This window comes from Crocodylus siamensis, chromosome 7, assembly GCF_052110815.1.
Source record: "Crocodylus siamensis isolate JL-2025a chromosome 7, ASM5211081v1, whole genome shotgun sequence".
Classification (NCBI taxonomy): Eukaryota; Metazoa; Chordata; order Crocodylia; family Crocodylidae; genus Crocodylus; species Crocodylus siamensis.
In genome coordinates this window covers 70,096,584-70,114,999 of record NC_143401.1, presented here as the reverse complement: position 1 = coordinate 70,114,999, position 18,416 = coordinate 70,096,584, and the positions used below count along the sequence as shown (strand labels likewise).

The 18,416-nt window shown below is 46.9% G+C and overlaps 2 protein-coding genes across 2 annotated transcripts; one reads left to right on the top strand and one right to left on the bottom strand.

Moving 5' to 3' along the window:
- The first annotated feature begins 5,506 nt into the window (after positions 1 to 5,506).
- On the top strand, positions 5,507 to 7,484 carry LOC149859958 (uncharacterized). Its single transcript, XM_090058233.1, has 3 exons — positions 5,507 to 5,702; positions 5,801 to 6,018; positions 7,049 to 7,484. The coding sequence occupies exons 1-3, from the start codon at positions 5,507 to 5,509 to the stop codon at positions 7,412 to 7,414; spliced, it is 780 nt and encodes a 259-aa protein (XP_089914359.1). The 3' UTR covers positions 7,415 to 7,484.
- A 4,417-nt stretch (positions 7,485 to 11,901) lies between these two features.
- LOC149859957 (homeobox protein vex1-like) lies at positions 11,902 to 14,413 on the bottom strand. The gene is made up of 3 exons (XM_090058720.1): positions 14,203 to 14,413; positions 13,957 to 14,123; positions 11,902 to 12,305 (listed from the first exon to the last, which is right to left on the bottom strand). Exons 1-3 carry the CDS (start codon positions 14,411 to 14,413, stop codon positions 11,919 to 11,921), a joined length of 765 nt encoding a protein of 254 aa, XP_089914846.1. The 3' UTR covers positions 11,902 to 11,918.
- Between the last annotated feature and the right edge of the window lie 4,003 nt (positions 14,414 to 18,416).

The following is an 18,416-nucleotide window of genomic DNA, read 5'->3' as shown; positions in this document are numbered from 1 at the left end:
GCGGAGATGCCCCCGGCGCCAGCCCTTCTGCCACCGCCTGTGCCCGCGCACGGGGCCTTCGATGCCTCTGCCTCCTGAACCGCGCGGTGCCCAGCCCAGCGGGTCCCTGGTGCCATTGTTCACGGTGGCAGGACCTCGGCTCTTCCCCTCCTGACCAGGCCAGCTGGGCTCTGATGTGGCATGGGCAGTGCTTGGGCTCTTGGGTGCGGGGTGCCAAGGTTGCATGAGCCCTGAAGAGCAGCAGAATGTGCTCAGTTTAGGGCAATAATTCCTCTAATACAGCGGTTCCCAACCTTTTTAAATTGCCAGCTGGCAAGCAGCAGACCAGAACTGACCGCACACTGGCAGACTGTGGACCAGCAACCTGCAGAGTGGCAGCCAACCCTTTTTTATACTCAGTATAAAAAGATATCACTCCTGGTTCACTTTAATCTGAGGAACCAGCTCCAGGTTGTGGTCACTTCTACTCAAGTGTCCCAAAATAATATCCACTGGAGCACTTCTGCCCAGGAAAGAAACCTTGTCTGACAGAGGGTCTAGCCTCAGGCTTGGCTCCTGTGACCCTGTTCTGCCACTAACATCAGATGTAAGCAGTCATGTGAGTGCCTGGGAGCTATGGAAAAGTCTCTACCTAGACAAATACGTATTTTGTATGATTGCTGCAAAACTACTGTGGGGAAGGGGGTGGAGGTGGAGCAGGCGAGAACAAGGAGGCCCATTAAAACTGAAATGAACAGAACATAGAGGAGTGAAGTGGTGCTGACAGTGGCTGGGGGCAGGGGCAGAGGCAGAAGTTTCATGTAGTATTTTTTAAATGAAATTGGAGTGTGTCAGACAAGACATGGTTATCACCCTGCCCTCTGTGCTTCTGACTGCTCTTCGTTTTTCTCTGCAGCTCATAGTCCTTCCCAGTACAGAGCCTGGATTCCCAGGGCCTCTACAGCAGTGTTCCTCAACATTTTTTGTACTAGGATCCATTTGTAAACATCAGTGGCCAGTCCCAACCCAGTGCCCTCGCTCCCAACCACTGCTCCCTGTCCCCAGGTCCCAGCTCAAAATATGTTGGGCCGGGGGGGCAAGCATCCCCTTGCAGGCTGGAACTTTGCCAGCCTGCAAGGGGAAAGCCACCATGCTTTTCTCCATTAAAGAAGAATCTATTTTTTAAACGTGTTGATCCATTTTTAAAGCTTGTTCATGACCCTTTCATATATTCTTGCAACCCACTTTTGGATTGCAACCCAGGAGCAGAGAAACACTGCTCTACAACCTCCAGCGCAGGTGGGAGTGGGGGTACCTGCATGAAGGTAGTGAGAGCCTGCACTATGCATTGCTTCCTTGCTGGGTCTTGAGGTGACATAAGAGTCCGATCTTTGAGTCACAGATTTATCTGCAGAAGTGTAAATTATGACACTGAAGGAGGCTGCTTCTTCATGTTGTTATCTCCCAACAGCTGTAGGGGCTCAGCCAGCTGAATCTTTGGCCTGCTCTTTGCAGCTGGTTTAAATAATAATAATATTACACTGCCCATGCTTCCACTGCCTGTGATTCTTCTCATCCTGTAGAGCTCTGTGGGTGGGGGTGTTATTGCCAAGCTGTTTTGCCTTCATTGTGAAGGTGAAAGCAAAGATCACTTTGTGGGAGGACTGCCCCTTTCCCACATGGGAGTATGCTACACAGCAACCTCTGGCAAGAAGAGTGGGCATGCAGGACCTTTTCCTCCTTGTCCATTTTGTGCTGCTTCCCAGGCTGTGCAAGCATTTGCGGGGCAGGAGTAGATCAGAGCTGCCTGCCTACTGGTTATTTCTGTGGAAAGTGCCATTGAACAGATCTACCTGCTGTGGGACGTTGCAGCTGCTCCAAGATTAGGGTGGTTATCGTAGAGGACAGTTAGGTTGTCCTCTATTGATACAAAACCAGACTCTTTTCTTGAAGAGAAAAATAGAGGACATAAAGGCATCCAGTTTTGTATCAACAGAGGACAGAGTAGCAGAAAACTGGAACCTCTGTGATGGCCATCCTATCCAAGATTCATGGCTGGCCACCCTGTCCTGCCTTATTAGCATGGGGGGCAGTTCCTCTCTCCTTTGCAAAGCCACCTGCCTGCAGCCTTGGCATTGGGACCCCCATTTAAAGCTGTCTGAGGTGGGAGCTTGGATCTGATGGGTGCAGTCCAAAGGTTCCCAGTTCACAGGCAGCCGCGGCTGCTGTAACTTTCTTGTGAGGAGGATGCATGAGGGGGCAGGCAGATATGAAATGGTGGCATGTGAGGGGTTGAACTAGATGGAGCCCTTCAATTGTACTTGGGGGGCACTGACAGGGACCCAGGTGTTCACAGAAACAGCACTCTGAAGGCCTAAGAGGAAGCAGCTAGGAAAACTGGTGCCCCTTAGAGCCCAGATTACCCTGGAATGGCCCGGGGTTCTGCTTTGATTCACATGAGGCTGTGTCTCAACTTGCTACTGAACTCATTACCTCAAGGAACTGTGGGCCATGCTAAGCTTGAAGGAAAAACTGAGTGTATGCTGTTCTCCAGGGCTATTTCACACTCCAGAAGGTACCTCTGAGTGAGAGCAGCCCTGATGTAAGTACAAGGACAGGCAGGGCATGGGCCACAGATGTCACTGTGCCTAATCTGTGTTCTTAGCTCTGACTGGGTTCTTAACCCTGGCTCTCAAGTCAGGTCTATACCAAAAGTGATATGTGGCCCAGAGTTAGAGGCTCTTAACCACAAGGGTCTTTTCAGTCACAAGAGCTTAGCTGTACCAGCAGCTAAATAGGTGGCTTTAAAATCTATTTCTATCAGGGGCTGGCAGTTGCCTTCTCAAAGTAGAACAAAATGAAGTTATTTGTGTGTCAGACTTCTAATTAATAGGGAGAAAGGGAGTGGGAAACTTGCACCTCTAGGCTCCTTTGTGTTATTGGTAGATACAGTGCAAATTTAAGATCGGCTAGGCAGGAGTTTATTCCAGGATAGCCTTTTTGTTTAAATTTGCAGGCTCTTTTAAATTAAATTTAATAAAAGTATACACCAAGCAGTCAGCTCCTGTTGATGGCTTTGTTGGGAACTAGGAGTTTGGGCACACAAACAAGTGACTGGGAGGTAGGCAAGGGTGTGAAACTACAGATATGGGCATACCAATCAAGGTACAAGCTTGAGAAACTACAGGACTTCAGCTTCTCTGTGGTAACTACCTCTTCTCATGCTCTTAGCCTGTAAACTTACCACACTTCTATTAAAGGGCAAGCTGCCTCTCCTTTACCATGGGTGAAAAGCCTGCACTTGAGCAGTACAGTAAAGAGTAGAGACCAGGTTTACACCTTATACTAACTTGTGTATATGCCTGTAGCATGAGACCCAGATCCTTAGGTACTGTGCTGCAGTTCATTATCTAGCCTCAAAAGGCTGCTATAGTCTGTGCATACCCAGAGCAGCCTATCCCTTAGTAGTGTTAGAGTGCTCACCCAAGGCATTACTGCCTAATTACTTGTGGCCTCTAATATTTAAAGGTCTCTTGAACAATACTGAATACCAGGCCTGAGATTGTCACATCCTATAAAGGATGATGGTTCCTACAAGTAGGGCACAGCAATACTTATATTTTAGATGCCCATTCTCCAGAGTTGGGGTCTCTCACAAAACCTGTGCACTGAATGGGAGCTGTCTAATTCTGGCCAATAGGAGATACCATGCACAAGAGTCTCTCTCTGGAGCTTTGGTGCCCAAATCAGGATCACAAGTTTCTTTGTCCACTCATAATGCAAAGCCTGCCAGCCAGAGAAAGGAAGAAAAGAGGAAAGCCTTTGCCCCAAATGTGAGAACCTCAGTTCTGAGCCACGTCTCCAGTCTCCCAGGAGCTGGTCTAACCCCCATGATATAAACTAGGCTGGGTGTGGGTACCCTCTACCCCTCCTTTCGAAGCTGAGCCAAAATTCACTAGGCCAAGAGGAAAGTAAGCAAGATGGAGCTTGATTCTGTAGAAACCAGATACCCAGGCATTCATTTGGGGCAAACAGAGAGATCTTCAGTTACAGTCCCTGCTTTCTGGGCATTTTATGCATCTTACAGTAAACAGGCATTGAATGAAAAACAGAGCAAGTCTTCCCCCAAGGCAAAACTGCTGGGATAAGGAATTTTTGGATCAAAGAGAAGCAGTCTCTGGGGGGGTGGGGGTTGCTTTGGATTGTAGGGTAGTTGTTTTTTTAAGATCCATGTGACCTCCAGTAAGATACTCTGTGACCTCCAGTAAGAACTACCAGTACTAGACAGCTATGAAAATCAGGGGGATATTCTGTAAAACTTGCTAGGAAGTACCTGTCCCATGGTAGTTTAATGGTTCAGGTGAAGCCTGAAATGACAGCTTTCACCAAATCTCCATGATTTTCAAGTTAAAGTAGGATTCCTGCTCTCCTTTACTGGGCTGCTCTGTGCTTTGATGGTCTCATCCATTGAGTTCCGATTTAAATCTGTACCATTTCAGGCAGATCAGCTTAGGTTTGGAATATTCTCCCCTTCCCAGTAGCAGCTGGTTAACCCAGTGCTTGAAAGGACAAACGATGTGTACTTTCGCTCACACTCCCGTAACCCTGGATTTCCATTACCCGTGGCTTGTGGGGAAGGATGCATATTTATAATGAGAAAGTGAGATTGGAAGAGTAACTGTACCAAGAGGCAAATCTTAAATCGGGGTTTAGGGGCAAATCTTTCTGCTGCGAGCTTCAGCAAGAAAACCTGGGGTCCCTTGGAAGTTCAGCTTGCCTCAGGTCTGTGAGGAGGCCTAGGCTCTGGCTAAGTACACAGCGTTCAGGGTTAAAGAGGCAAAAAAATGGCTTTTCGATTAGGAACCACCCGGAGGTGTGATGATATCCGAGCTTCTTGGCAGCTAATGAGCGGGTGCTCAGTGCAGGCATTGGCCCTGGAGGCGCCGAAAGCAGGACGTGAAACGCGGCTGAGCGGGGCCGCGGGGCGATCACAGGCCGGCCCGGGGGGCGGCGCTGCCCCTCCCCCGCCGCGTGCGGCGCGGGGCCTTTGAAGCGGGCGAGGTGCGAGCCGGCGCTTTGATCGCCGCCCCGGGGAGCCGGCGGAGGCCCGGCTGCACTTTCAGGCCAGACAAGTGGCGCCAAGTTCAAACTGGGAGCGACGTGCGGGGGCCCGTGCGCGCGAAACCGGCTCAGCCGGGCCGCGATGGCGCGTGGGTTCGCGGCTGGGATTTCCTCGGCCCCTTGCGGCGAGGGCTTCCCCGGGGGAGGCGCCCAGGGGACTCCCGCGGGAGACCGCCGGGGCCCAGCGCGCTGCGGGGGGCGGCCCGCGGGGCAGGTCTGCACTTCAAGGCGCGGAGCCGGCCCCGCAGACTGCCCGGAGCCGCGGCCGCAGACACTTGCCAGACGTGCGAAGTGGCCGCCGCGCCTCGCCCTTATCTCGGCCGCCGCCCGCTTTGATGTGCGCTCGCCCCGGCGGGGCGGCCCCGCATAAATAGCGCCCGGCCCGCCGCCCGCCGCTGCCCGCGCCATGAGCAAGGCCGACTTCTCCGTGGCCTTCCTGGCCCGGCCCGAGCAGCGGCCCGCGGGCAGGTCCCACCTCTGCTGCGCGCCGCCGCCGCAGCCCCCCAGCGCCCTCCGCGGGAGCCCGCTGCTGCTGAGGGCCAAGCCCACGGGGGCGGCCCCCTCCCCGGGCCGGGCGCCGGGAGCCGAGCCACCGGGGCCGGGTACGGGGCGGGTGGCGGCGGGGGGCCGCGATGGGGCGCCCGGGCGCGGGTGCAGCGCTGCGCTAACCCGGCCCTTGCCTTCCCTTCCGCCCGCGCAGCGCCCGAGGGCGGCTGGCTGAGCGCCGACGAGTCCTCGGGCTACGAGAGCGAGAGCGCCGCATCGGGCACGGCCTCCCCGCCGCAGCCCCGCCGCCTGCGCACCGCCTTCACCTCCACGCAGATCTGCCAGCTGGAGAAGACCTTCAAGCGGCAGAAGTACCTGGGCGCCGCCGAGAGGAGGAAGCTGGCGGCCGCCCTGCAGCTCTCCGAGGTCCAGGTGAGCTCGGCTGCGCCCTGGCTCTGGGCAGCCGGAGCCGGAGCCGGGCCCGGCTCGCACCTCTGGGCCTGCCCGCAGCCGTGGCGCTCTGCCTCCTTACCCGGCTGCCTTTTGTATGTGGCCCCTTGGTAAACTCAAAATGTGGGCCCTGTCTGACTTGGGGGGGAGCACGCTCCTGAGAGCTGCTGTGGTCCCAGTCCTGCCCCTACTTAGGCTGGGAATGGGCCCTCCGGAGGGAACAAGGCTTGCCCCCAGTCCACGAACCTCGGGTTTGCATCCTGATAAAGTCCTCTGGCTTCCCCCTAGGATAGGGTTGCCAGCTGTCCAGGATTTCCCTGGAGTCTCCAGGAATTAGATCTAAATCTCCAGGAGACTGCTGGGAGTCACCCGGGAGATCATATTTATTTTAATGAAGGCCCTATCCTTTAAGTGGTTGAATCTGATTTATACAGTACTCCAGTGGGTTTTTCAAATGTAAAAGTAAAGTGCATTTGCCTTCCTGGCATAAATTCTGTGCACTATAATTAATGTCATTATGTCATGTGATGAAAGCTCCCAGAAGAGAGTCAAACTACCCTGGGAGCAGATTCAAGCACTGTTGTCAGTCTTGTTACAAGACTTACCTCCTTGCAGTAGCCACCTTAGCACTGGGGCTTCATGGTTCAGACTGAAGGGGATTGGCTCTGAATTTAGCACCCCAGGTGGCTCACAAAGTGGTGGCATCCTTAAATAGAAGGATGTTAAATTTCTTCCTTAGGGATATGCACTGTGTAGAATGGGGGGAACTTGCTGTGAGAACATGCCACTCACTGAGGAGCTTCCAGGCTGGATCTGTGGTGTTAGCCAGAGATTACAGGACATGAAAGCCCCTTCAGTTGTTCAAATGGGTGCTGCCAGCCAAGTAACTTCAAGCTCTAGTAAATGTCCTGCAGTTTTGGGGTTCAGTTTGGGATCTTCTGAATTAACAATGGTTTTATAAATAACTTCTGGGTAAGATCTCTGACTCTTCTGCAAATTTTGTTTTCTTTAGGTCAAAACCTGGTTCCAGAATCGTAGGATGAAGCTTAAGAGGCAGATACAAGACCACCACCATAGCCTCCTGCCTCCAGCTCCTTTCTACAGCTATAACCAAGGGACGCCACCAACTCTGCTACAGGATTATTCCCACTATCCTCTTGGCCCACAGCAGCAAAGACTCCTGCCTTTAACCCCGAGTCCTGCTTTGCAGTTCAACTCTTCCTTTCAAGTATATGACTTGCCACAAAATGCATCATATGGGCTTGTGGCACATGATCTGCCTTATTACCATCAACACTTTCTACCACAACTTTCCCTCCTTCCAGTTTTTCAAAACAAAATGGAAGACAAGCAATTTAACTCTCTAAAGACACTATAACCACACCTGTATGTCAGATATGAAACAAGTATATGGTACACTGTAGGCTTTCATTGTACGTAAAATGTTTGGCTTGAGTTCAAGTTAAAGGTTCATAACTATACAGGCTAATTGTAATTGTATTTAACTGATATTAAAACGTCTTAAATGTATTGCAGTTCAGTATTCTAGTTCTCATTCCTGGATGTATATTCACTCTTTTTGAAGGTTTTTGTGTTGTAAGATTCTGTTGGACTGTACGGTTCTTTTAATGAATGGGAACTTTTAAAGGACATACTTTAATAGCTATCAATTCTACATTGCCAAGTAGGCAGTGCTTGCAGGGAACAATTAAAAAATGGAACTAGTATTACCCTTGGTGAGACCTAGCTAGGTATTAATGTGCAAGATCTTTTATATCCTGATTCTTGCAGCTGATGAAAGGAAATCTGAAGTTAGTAGTTTTTGGTAAGACTGGAAGTTCAGAAGCTATATTTTGGCCTTTCATTTGGTTTTTTTATCACCATAATTCCTAGGTAGTCTTATGTGGAACAGTGGGAGAACAGTTCAAGTTGTTTCCTCACATCTTGCTAATCTGGGGATGGAAGTTACACACTGTGTTTACGTTTCATTTCCTTCATGAAAGTGAATTTAAAAATTTTAAAAGAAAACTAAAAGTCTAAGAGAATTAAAATACATAGCTTTTTTTTTAGTTTGGCTTCTTCATGATTGCGTGTAAATGCATGACCTAAAGTATAAGAGGGGTCAGACTGCTGGTCAATTAGTTATTTTTTCATACACATACTTTAGTCTAATATTTTGCGTTTCAATTATGCACTTCTTTACAGTACCCTCTAAGGACATTTTAAAATCAGTTCACAATGCATTTTTTTTTCTCACTTATCTACATTGGTAATTTATTGTGTTTTAAAATAATTTGATGCAAACTAGTTCTGAACTTAACAGGACCTGTTTAAATGAATCATTTTAGTTGAGATGGTATGAATTTTTGTGTGCAGAAAGCAGAGCAGGGTCTCACTCTGCCCTGACTTCTATTAAAACTTCAGTCTAAAAGGGATAACTAACTCTGTAGGTGTGTGGGCTTGTCTACATGAGACACTTAATACGCAGTAACCTAACAACACCACACAGTACTGTTCTCAGCAGAAACCAGGCTAATACGCTACTGTGCAGTAGTATTAGGCTACCGAGCAGTGTTACTAAAACCTGGGCCAGCACTACTGCATAGTAACCTAGTTACTCTGCATTTCGGTACTACTTCGTTATGCAAGTACTAAATGTGAAGCAACTACTGTGCATTAATGAATGTGTAGACATGCCCTGTGTATGTGTGTATGAAAAGTATTGTGAGCCTGCTGTGGTAGGTAGATAATTGTATTGCCTCTTTAGTGGGGTGAGGGGTAAGATGCTGTAACTTGCTTCTAGCTGATTTCACTGGGAGTGGCTAAGTACTTGGAACTCTTGAAAACTGGTTTTAGAACTACATAAGGATTTAGGCTCCTCTATTATAGAAACAGATTTAAGCCTTAGAGTGAGATTAAATTCCTCATTCTTAAATGGAGTTTTAATTTTTATATTTGGCAACAATTCAACAGAGGGTAATTGATTTGTTCATGTCATTCCCATAATTTGTACAATGGAAACAGTTTAATTCCCCCTTTAAAGACTTTTGCTATGATTGCTTCATAATTTTAGGTTCCTTAGCTAATAGCTATACTGTTTTGTCCCTCTCCCTCTCAGTGGCTGCATGGGTGGGTGGAGGTTGGTGGTGACAGCTCAGTGCCTCTGTGCTGAGACAGCTTATGGTCTTCATTGCTGGGGCTTGTGAAGAAAGTTGTGTTCTTTGATTCAAACTAGTTTAACACAACTGAAACTCCATCAAGGGGCAGGGTAGCACAGCTGGAGCCCTGTTAGCTCTTCAGTATGTAACTTTGATTGTCCTCCACCCACCCTCCCGGCTCCTTACAGCAAGCTCAACTCAAACTCTTAATAGGGCTTTCCAGGTATGATTAACTCCATTAAAAACAAGCCCTGACCTTGTCCAGAAAGGGCTAAAGGGAGTGGGAATGCAACTCTAGCTGTTTTCATTCAAGTCAGCTGAATACAATTGAAATAACTACCAAGATCAAGCTAGGTTCTAACACCACCAATTCACAGGGCTTCAAACAGGCTAGTCTGCATCTGAATAGGGCCTTTGAGTTTATCTTAATCTGACTGAGAAGCATGTCCTGCCAGCCCTTAGGCACTCCAGGCAGGGTAGCTGTGTATCAGAGGCTGCAGATAGATGAAAGCCAGGCTTCTCATATGGGAACTGAGCCTTTGCAGCAGCACTCCCCTCTCCCACTTCTTTCTAGCAGCCTGTGTGTGGAAGGTGGGAGAGGGCTCTAGCAGAATGAGGTATGCAGAGGAATTTGTCTTGTACCTCCCCCCAAAACTCTATCACAGGTTTATCTATTTGAGACAGAGGCAAAGCAAGGAAGGTTAGCTCAAGATTTGTTCTCTGGGGTACAGGAGGGAGAAGACGCAACCAGCAGACTCCAGAGTACCCCACCCCTGCTCCCCTGCCTCCTAGCCCCTGAGCCAAGGTGCTGCAGGCTGTGGCTACCTGGGGGGAGGGGAGAGGGGGGGGCAGTGGAAACAAGACATTTTGTGAGGAAGGTGTTTTCTCTTGGGGAAGTTGTAAAGTGGGAAGAAAATCTGAGTTTCAGGCATCCAGTTCCTGGCCTCAAGTATGTTGGAAGGGAGGAGGGTCACAGCTGGGATGAGTACAGGAGCTCCTTTCTTGTCTCTAGTTCTCCCACAAACATCCTGCCATCATATTTAAAATCTGTGTCCTTTGCATTCCTCTTGCACCCCCTTCATCATAACCCATCTTATGATACTTCTTTAATTCTTCCCCTATTGCCAGTATAGTTTGTATCTGTCCTTGCTTTCTTCCATCCCTAGCTTTCCCCACTTCTACATCCCCTGCAGGAGTTCTCTCCCCAACTCATCACCATCAAACTCTCATTTCTGTTAGTCTTCCATGTTCTGCCATGTTCCAAGGTGGTGTTGCTCTGGCCCATCTCCCACTGTGATATGTTAAGCACCTGTCTGGTAGATATAGGCAGCAGCAGACAATTGTGGAGTGTAGAGGCACAGAATGGAGGAGGCTGACTTCCTGCAGGCCAGGGCTTCCTAGCTAGCACTATATACAGAATGTGTGTATGTAACTACTAATACTTAGGCCTTTCCCTGAAACTTTAGAATTGATCAACTGCCATGTTCCAAGGTGGCATTGCAAAGAACTATCACAGCATTATTAATCCACCTCTGCTCAGCCCATATGTTAAAGAATTGAACCCCTTTTTTTGAGCTTCACTCTTGCACAGGTTTATATAGATATAAAGATGCAACAGTGCATTATATTGCCAAAATTAATTCATAGTTTTAAAATATTCCATTTTCCTGATACATCATACCATCAGTTTCAAGTTTATGTATGAAAATACTAACTAACTGAATTAATCCAAGTGTCAGGTACTTATGTCATACAAAACTTTCCTTGTTTGCTAAAATTATATTCATTTCCTGAGATTATTTGTATACTTAAGGCTCAGAACACCAAGAAATATGGATACTATTTCTATCTTCTGAAGACATTGCACAATATATTGCAAGAAAAGTCACTTTTCTAGCTTAAGATATCCTGCATTTTGTCACCATTTTCACCTCAATGCAACCATTATCATTAAAAAGAAAAGCAATGTTAAAAACTTCCCTTAGAAATCGCTCTAAAACAATTGCTTTAACACACATGTATGTGCACATACACAAAATCCTATTGTCACAGACAAGGTACAGGACTATTTGTTACTTCTACTGAAAAAAAAAAAATCAGTCCTGGGAACTAATACCTTATTCTTCTCACTGAGTAAGTGATTGTCAAACAAGTCTTACCACTCTATCCCCAGTTTTCTGTCATGAACTAATTACATGACTCAAACTCTGACTTTGTTGCCATTAGTATTAAACCAGATCTATTTGTTCTGATATTTTGGCACATTAGCAAATTAAAAAAACCCAACCCACTTGTGTGCAATACAAATGGTGGATTATTGCAGTTTGTATGGAGAAAGAGTAGTAATAATGTAGTAGTCAGAGGCAATTCTATACCATATTCCAAATGTTGTTTGATACTTTGAGATTAGTCTGAAATATTTTATGATAGCTTGATAGCTTGTGACATAAATGAGCCAAGAAGAAAAAATGGGTAGGTTCCCAAATATCCTCCCACCCTCAATAAAAGTCTCCACTTTAACTACCAGCATTTTGAGCCAGGCCAGTCCTTTAGCTTGATTTGTCTGTGTTTTTCTAACACCATTAAAGGACACTATAAGACTGAATAGACAAAAGAATAATCATATTTTTTGGGAAAAAAATATCACATCACTCATTTTTGTTATATGATAACAAAATAAATAAGTACTTCTCATGATTTGGGGTAGTTCATTTCTAGGCATGTTTAGGAGGAAGGCAGGTATGGCTGGAATCTCAATCTGTTAGGATCCTTGGTTAGAGACACTGGTGAAATTGCAGATGGGTAAGAAGAAAATCCTGGAGCAGGAGGCAGCAGGAGAGCTGGGCTTGGCACAACTGCCTGGATAGACTGTGTTGGAGCAGGAGGCAATAGCAGAGCTGGACTTGGCATAGGTGTGTGAAGAGAAACACAGGGAACTGCAGCAGATGGAGAAGAAGCAATATTGAACTCCATCCCATGGGGATAGTTGGATGTTTGGATCTCTGGGTAACAGTGATAGGGTACAAACAAGCCTGAAAAGAGAGCTTCAACCCTGGCATCTTGGGTTTGACGTTTGAACTTCATGCGACGATTCTGGAACCAAGTCTTTATCTGAAACCAAGGAACCAAGATGTGCTTTTTCTGCCATATGGAGAGGTACATAGGTTTAAAAATGTTTAGAAATGCATTTTACAGTAATGACTATGTTAGCATTTTGAATTAAATGTGGCCCATTTTCTCACTTAGATTTGATTAAGCTGGACTTAAGGTGCAAAAAAAAAATCCTTTTACTTTATAGGGAGATGCCTATAAGAATATTGTTGCATATCTTTTTACATCTAAAAAGTTAGATTTAAGATTCGACGGTTAGAAGCAAGGTTTGGTAGTGTTAAGTGTAGACATCAGTGCTACCTCAGCAACTGCAATTTTGTACCATTATCATCCTAAAGCCATTAGTTTTTCTGATTTCTTAAAGCATCTGGCCATGTTACAGTTTGGAAAACTTCTGCATTTGTACATTTGTGGTGTAAAATTAAGCAAATACAGCTTTATACTTGTGGCTATGGTCCCACATCTGATCTTTTACCACCTCACTTCATATTCTGCCCTCAGCTATGTTTTAGATACTTCAACACTAGTCACCACCATCATCAACATCTCTTTGTCAGGATGGGAGTCCTCTGTCTTTAGTATAATCTTAAAATTTATATTTCTACATATTTAACTGACTGCAGGTAATTCTGAAAAATGAGAGACGGAAGTTATGTGAATCTGCAAGAGAAGCTTGATTTCACTGAGATGACTCCACACATTATATTTCAAATGAAAACCATGAGTATTTCTTGTGGCTTTATTGGGCCTAAAGTAGATAAGGAAGATGTGTTTTGAGAGCTGCTGATAACAAATGCAAACAATGTACAATTCTTATTGAGCCAGGGTCAATACAAGACTATTGCTTTTAGTAAGTTGGTATTAACTTAAGCCAGAAATAAGCTTCACCTCATTCTTTCAGTGTGTTTTCTCTGATGAAGCATAGGCTGGTGACTCTGCACATCCATATAGGAAACAGCTATTGGGCACTCCACTTTCCTAGTTATTTTTTATTTTGTTTCTTTGGGAATAGTTCAAATTAACTCTCAAGACCACTGTAACTCAAATTGTCCAGGTTCACCCCTCCCCTATTCCATAAGGTTTGCACCTGAAGTTTTTGAAAGAGTGGCAACTCTACATAGGGTTTCCCGAGCTGCTTAGGATCTCAAGCAGTGCAGAAAGACTCGGGGGCATCTGAACTCCAGTGCCTCTGGGCTTGGGACTTGCACATCGGATGCCTGCCATGGATTCGTGGGTGTCTGTAGCCCCAGACTGATGAATGGGCGGCAGGATGTTTGCCCATGGTGGCACCACACAGACCTGAGTGCCTGAGCTCTGCTCAGCCGGCGGAACTCGGATCCGATTTGCCCGAGTCAAGAAATTTCAAAAAACCCATGGGTGAGGGCTGGGAAGCTGTCCGCAGCGCAGCTAGGCCCAGGCGTTTCCCTCCTCCTTAAGGCTTCTGCTCCGCCATCTGATTTGCTTTTTCTTATTTTTAGACCAGGCTGCCTTCGCCCTCCAGTCCCCAGTCGGAGCCTCTGCCTGTGGTGGCAGCGGGCTGCCGTGCCCCCACCAGCAGCCCCCGCGCCACTCCCGCCTCCCGCGGGGCTCTGCCGGGCTCCCGCGGGGCCGCGCTGCCGGGGGGGCCGCCCCGCCGCCCAGCCCCGCTCACCTGCGTCTGCGACAGGTTCAGCACCTTGGACAGCCGCCGCTTCTCGCTGGCGCCGATGTAGCGCTGCTCCCGGAAGCTCCTCTCCAGCTCCTGCAGCTGCGAGGCCGAGAACTTGGTGCGGGGCCGGCCCGGCGGGCTGCTCCGGCCCGTCTGCTCCCGCGGCCCACCTGGCACGAGAGAAACGCGGGGTCAGAGGCGGGCGCGGGGTGCCCCCACGTGCTCGCCGCCCCCCCCCCCCGCGCTCACCCGGCGGCGCTGGGCTCGGCGGGGCGCCCCGGGGCAGGCTCGGGCTGTCCCGGGCGGCCCCGGGCGGGGCCCGGCGGCTGCTCTGCGCGAGCCACTGCACCGAGAAGGGCCCCTTGTCCATGCGGCGGGCGGCGGGCACTGGGCGGCCCCGCGCCGGGGCCAAACCTTTAAAGCTTCTCCCGCGCCGGGCTCGGAGGGGGCCGCGGGGCATCAAATGCGGCCGAGAACAAAGGGCCCGGGCGCGAGGCGCTTTAATCTCCCCTTTCAGGTGATTGTTACATCCGAGCAATGCGGGGGCTGCCGGGCCTGGGGCTGCCGGACCTGGCGCCAAGTTCATCTCTGCTCCGCCGGCGGCTGATAAGGCCCCGGGCCCCCTTCCCCCGCCCCGTGTCCCCACCCCGAGGCGGGAGGGGCAGGCGGTGTGCGGGCAGCCCCGGCTGCGGCAGCGGGGAAGGGGCAGGAGCGAGCCGGGGCCGGGAAATGGAGGCCGGGCCGCCGTGCGCCCTCTTCCAGAGCCGCCACACGGCAGGTTTCCCGCTGACCTCAGTCGGGCGGCACCGGGGCTCCCCGCCGTTAGCAAAAGCCCAGAAACTCCCTCCCCGAGGCTTGGCTTTGCACCGCAGCCCCCCGGGCCCACTAGTTTGATCATGTCCCGGGCAGACTGCGGGGTCAATTAATTGGTCCTGATTTCATTTCGGGACGAAACCAGCCAGTGGGAGACGGAGGCCCAGACGCAGCGAGTGGGAGAAAGGCCGGGCCGGGCCGGGCCGGGCCGAGGAAGTGGCTGGCTGGTTTGCAATCCAGGCCTCGGCGGCCGAGCAGGGCTGGTGCACTTCAAAGGGAAGAGCCCGCAGCAGATCAAAGGGGAGGAGGCTGGGGGAGCACGTCTCTGACGGGATGGTTCAGCCGAGAGTGAGCAACGAACCGCTCGACCAGCCCCAGTGCAGCCCTGATCCTCAGCAAACACCAGCCGACACTTTTACAGGTTGTTTCAGTCAATCGCCGCCCCTGCATGAGTTTATCCAGCCAGAGATAATGAACTCGGTGATGCTCTTGCGCCCTGCCACGCTGATCCCAACATGCCTGAGACATCATGTTAAGTCTCAGACTTCAAAGGGATTCATGTCGCCCTTTTATGAGCAGTGATATGCAGAGAGACGCTGGAAGCCACCCTCTGAGCTTCCCTGCCCCTCTGGTTTGATGCCGTTTCTCCGACAGGGCTGGATTTTCTTCTCATGAAAATATAATATGCTTTATGCCACCGTTTGCTAAATGCATCGCGGCATAAAACTAGTCAGCAAGTTTGAGACCAGTATGTGATTACTAACCACCCTGAATACATTTCACAGCTAAATCTAGTTATAAAATCCACAGCTGAGTAATATGGAGAAGATCCTACTATGGAATTTGGTTATCCTTCTTATGGGCACTGAATATTTTTACCGGGTAAAAATGCACCCTGCAAAGAAATAAGTGAATATATATCTGAAATTTTTATGAATTATAACAAAAAAGAGCGGAGTAGCTAGAGGCTGCAGTTCCAGTTAGGTAGTAGTGAATCCCTATCCAATTGCACTCAAAATAATCCAGAACTTTGGAAGGCTTAAAGAGATCGTTGATAGGCTTAGTCCACAGTAATATTCTTTTAATTTTGACGAGAAAACACAACAATGTTTTTATAAAACATTTGGAGACGTTTTCCTCCATTTTGACTGATTGCTGCCGATTTTAGTATTACTGTTAAGATTAAGAAAGCAGAGAGATGAATCAGTAAACCACTGTTAGTGAAAAGGCAGGATTTTGATCCTGATGTGAGGGGAGAGAGTAAGAGCTATGGAAGAAAGATCCTGATGACTGATGAGACACTTCACTAGATATTTTTAATCATTGTTCACACTCCTGCAAACATTTGTGTCATCTTGAATGTGGAGGTAGTTCCATTCAGCTCTATAGAGGTCCACAGAGAGTTCATCTCCATAGAGAATCATAGTTTCATAATTGTTAGGGGCTGGAAGGGACCTTACACGTCTGTTCATAAGCACTTGGATTGAGACTTTCTGATTTAGAATATCTGAAAAAAACGGTTTATAGGAATGTGAAATAAATGTTATAAACCAAAAAAAGTGCTGGAAACAGTAGTGGCTGATTATATGATAATACAATAACAACATAGACATTTCATTAATGAAGATATAACAGTGTAGTGTAAAAGAAAAATCTAATCTGAAAAAAAGGAATAGCATCATTCCTTCATGAAGTTGCTTTGTATTGCTACATGTTCTTTTATAACAATATTTGAATGGCAATGCTTTAACAAAAAAGGATCATCTATCTAAGGAGCTATAGATTAAAATATCATATGTAGTATTACTATAATATAAATGTGTTTTACTTAAGAAGCTATAAAATATCCACTTCAATCATCTCTGATTTATTTTTGAATGTGCGCATTTATGGACAGTCTGTTTTACTATTTTTATGTGGCATTCATTAGTTTCAGTGAATGCAGGAGACCGGTGAATATTCTTCAAAAAAATAACACTCTGGCCTAGTGTTACAGCAGATCCATTCTAGGCTTTGAAAAGGTTTCCTACAGATTTCTCAGTAGCAGATAGAGCACTTGGGGAAATACTGTTTTCCCCCAGCAAATGGATAGGACTGTGCAATTCCATTTAGAAGGTTCAAAGTATGAATTGTTTCATCCAAAATCTATTACAGTCATAGGCCTTCTCTATATTAGGCCCATTAAAAACATTCCATTGTTGCTATCTGTGGTTTACTGGTGACAAAAATATTGTAAGGTTTACGGCAGATCTGCACTAGAAACTTTCTCTCATGTAGTAATATTGGCAGGAGTGTCAGTTCTTTAAACTGTTTTTTTTTTAACCTGTTAAAGCCATAGTGCATATGTTAAAGCCAAGTGTTAAAGAATATACTTATGCTGGCAAAAAGTATTTTTTGGCAGTACTCGGTTATACTGTCTCCTCAAATTAAATGAATGATACCAGGAAAAACACAGTCATACTTGCATCATTGTACCCACACTGGCAGGACTTGCCAGTATAGATGTACAGGTAAACCTCATTTGATGTAGAATTGGTCCTGTGCAGCTGCTAGCATTTTTAACACCATATCATTATTACTTATTCTGAACAGCATGAGATGTATGGATATCATCCTGCATTTGCTGAATGCATGCATGCTTAGTATATAAAATAGATAGGGCAACCTTAAAATAGATAGTAACAACCTTACTGCAACATAAACAAATGTTTTATTTCTTTCTGCCCTGCAATTAAAAAAGAATTCCTAATAATAGTTTCCAAATCTCACTCAAAAATAGAGCTGGGGAAAATCAGTGACATTTACCTGCAAATAGTGGTCACAGTAAACACTGAAAAACTATTATTGAAAGAAAAATAGTAAAAAGCTAGTGTGCATGTATCATATGTTATAAAAAGGTTTTATTTCTAATACAGCTGCAAAACTTAAGCAAAACCCAACTCTTTTGAAATCAGAGGTATGTTAGTGAGGTAACTAATCAGTGAACAACTGCAAGCCTATAATGATCCTCTCATGAAAGGAAGCACCCTTTAAGCACTCATTGCTTCTTTATTGTAGTTAAGGCTTTTCATCAGTTGAGTGCCCTGATGTAACAATGCCCTAATATTCAGGATCAGCAGTCTATGCCTAAATGCATTCAGAACAAAAGAAGAAACAAAAGTAAAACAGCAGAACATGAGCAAGAGACTCTAGCATCATACTGCATGTAAACTACCTGTGAGAGAAGCTCCTACAGGCAATGTGAGTGACTCACTTTTTTACAGCTACATTTTAATGATACCCTGTGTTGACTGAGACTTTCATTAAGATGCTTTACATTGTATATAGCTGTGCTTCCTTTATACTGTTTCAACTTGTGCATTATGCCTATTCCAATGATAAAAAGAAACATTGTTTTTGGTTATTGTTTTATTGTATCACTTGAGAAAGATAGTAATTGTGGCTTTGTGGTCTTTAATGACTAACTCTTTTGGTATTAGTCTAAATACCGTAGTTGCCAGCAGCATTATAGCTTTGTGAGTATGTTGCAACTGAGTTACCTGATTCAGCTGCATTTCTCCTGTATATGGACCCTCAGGTGGCAAGTCATGAGAAGGGTATTTGGAAATCATTTTTTAATAAAGAAAGGAGGTTTTCTATATTCATAACAA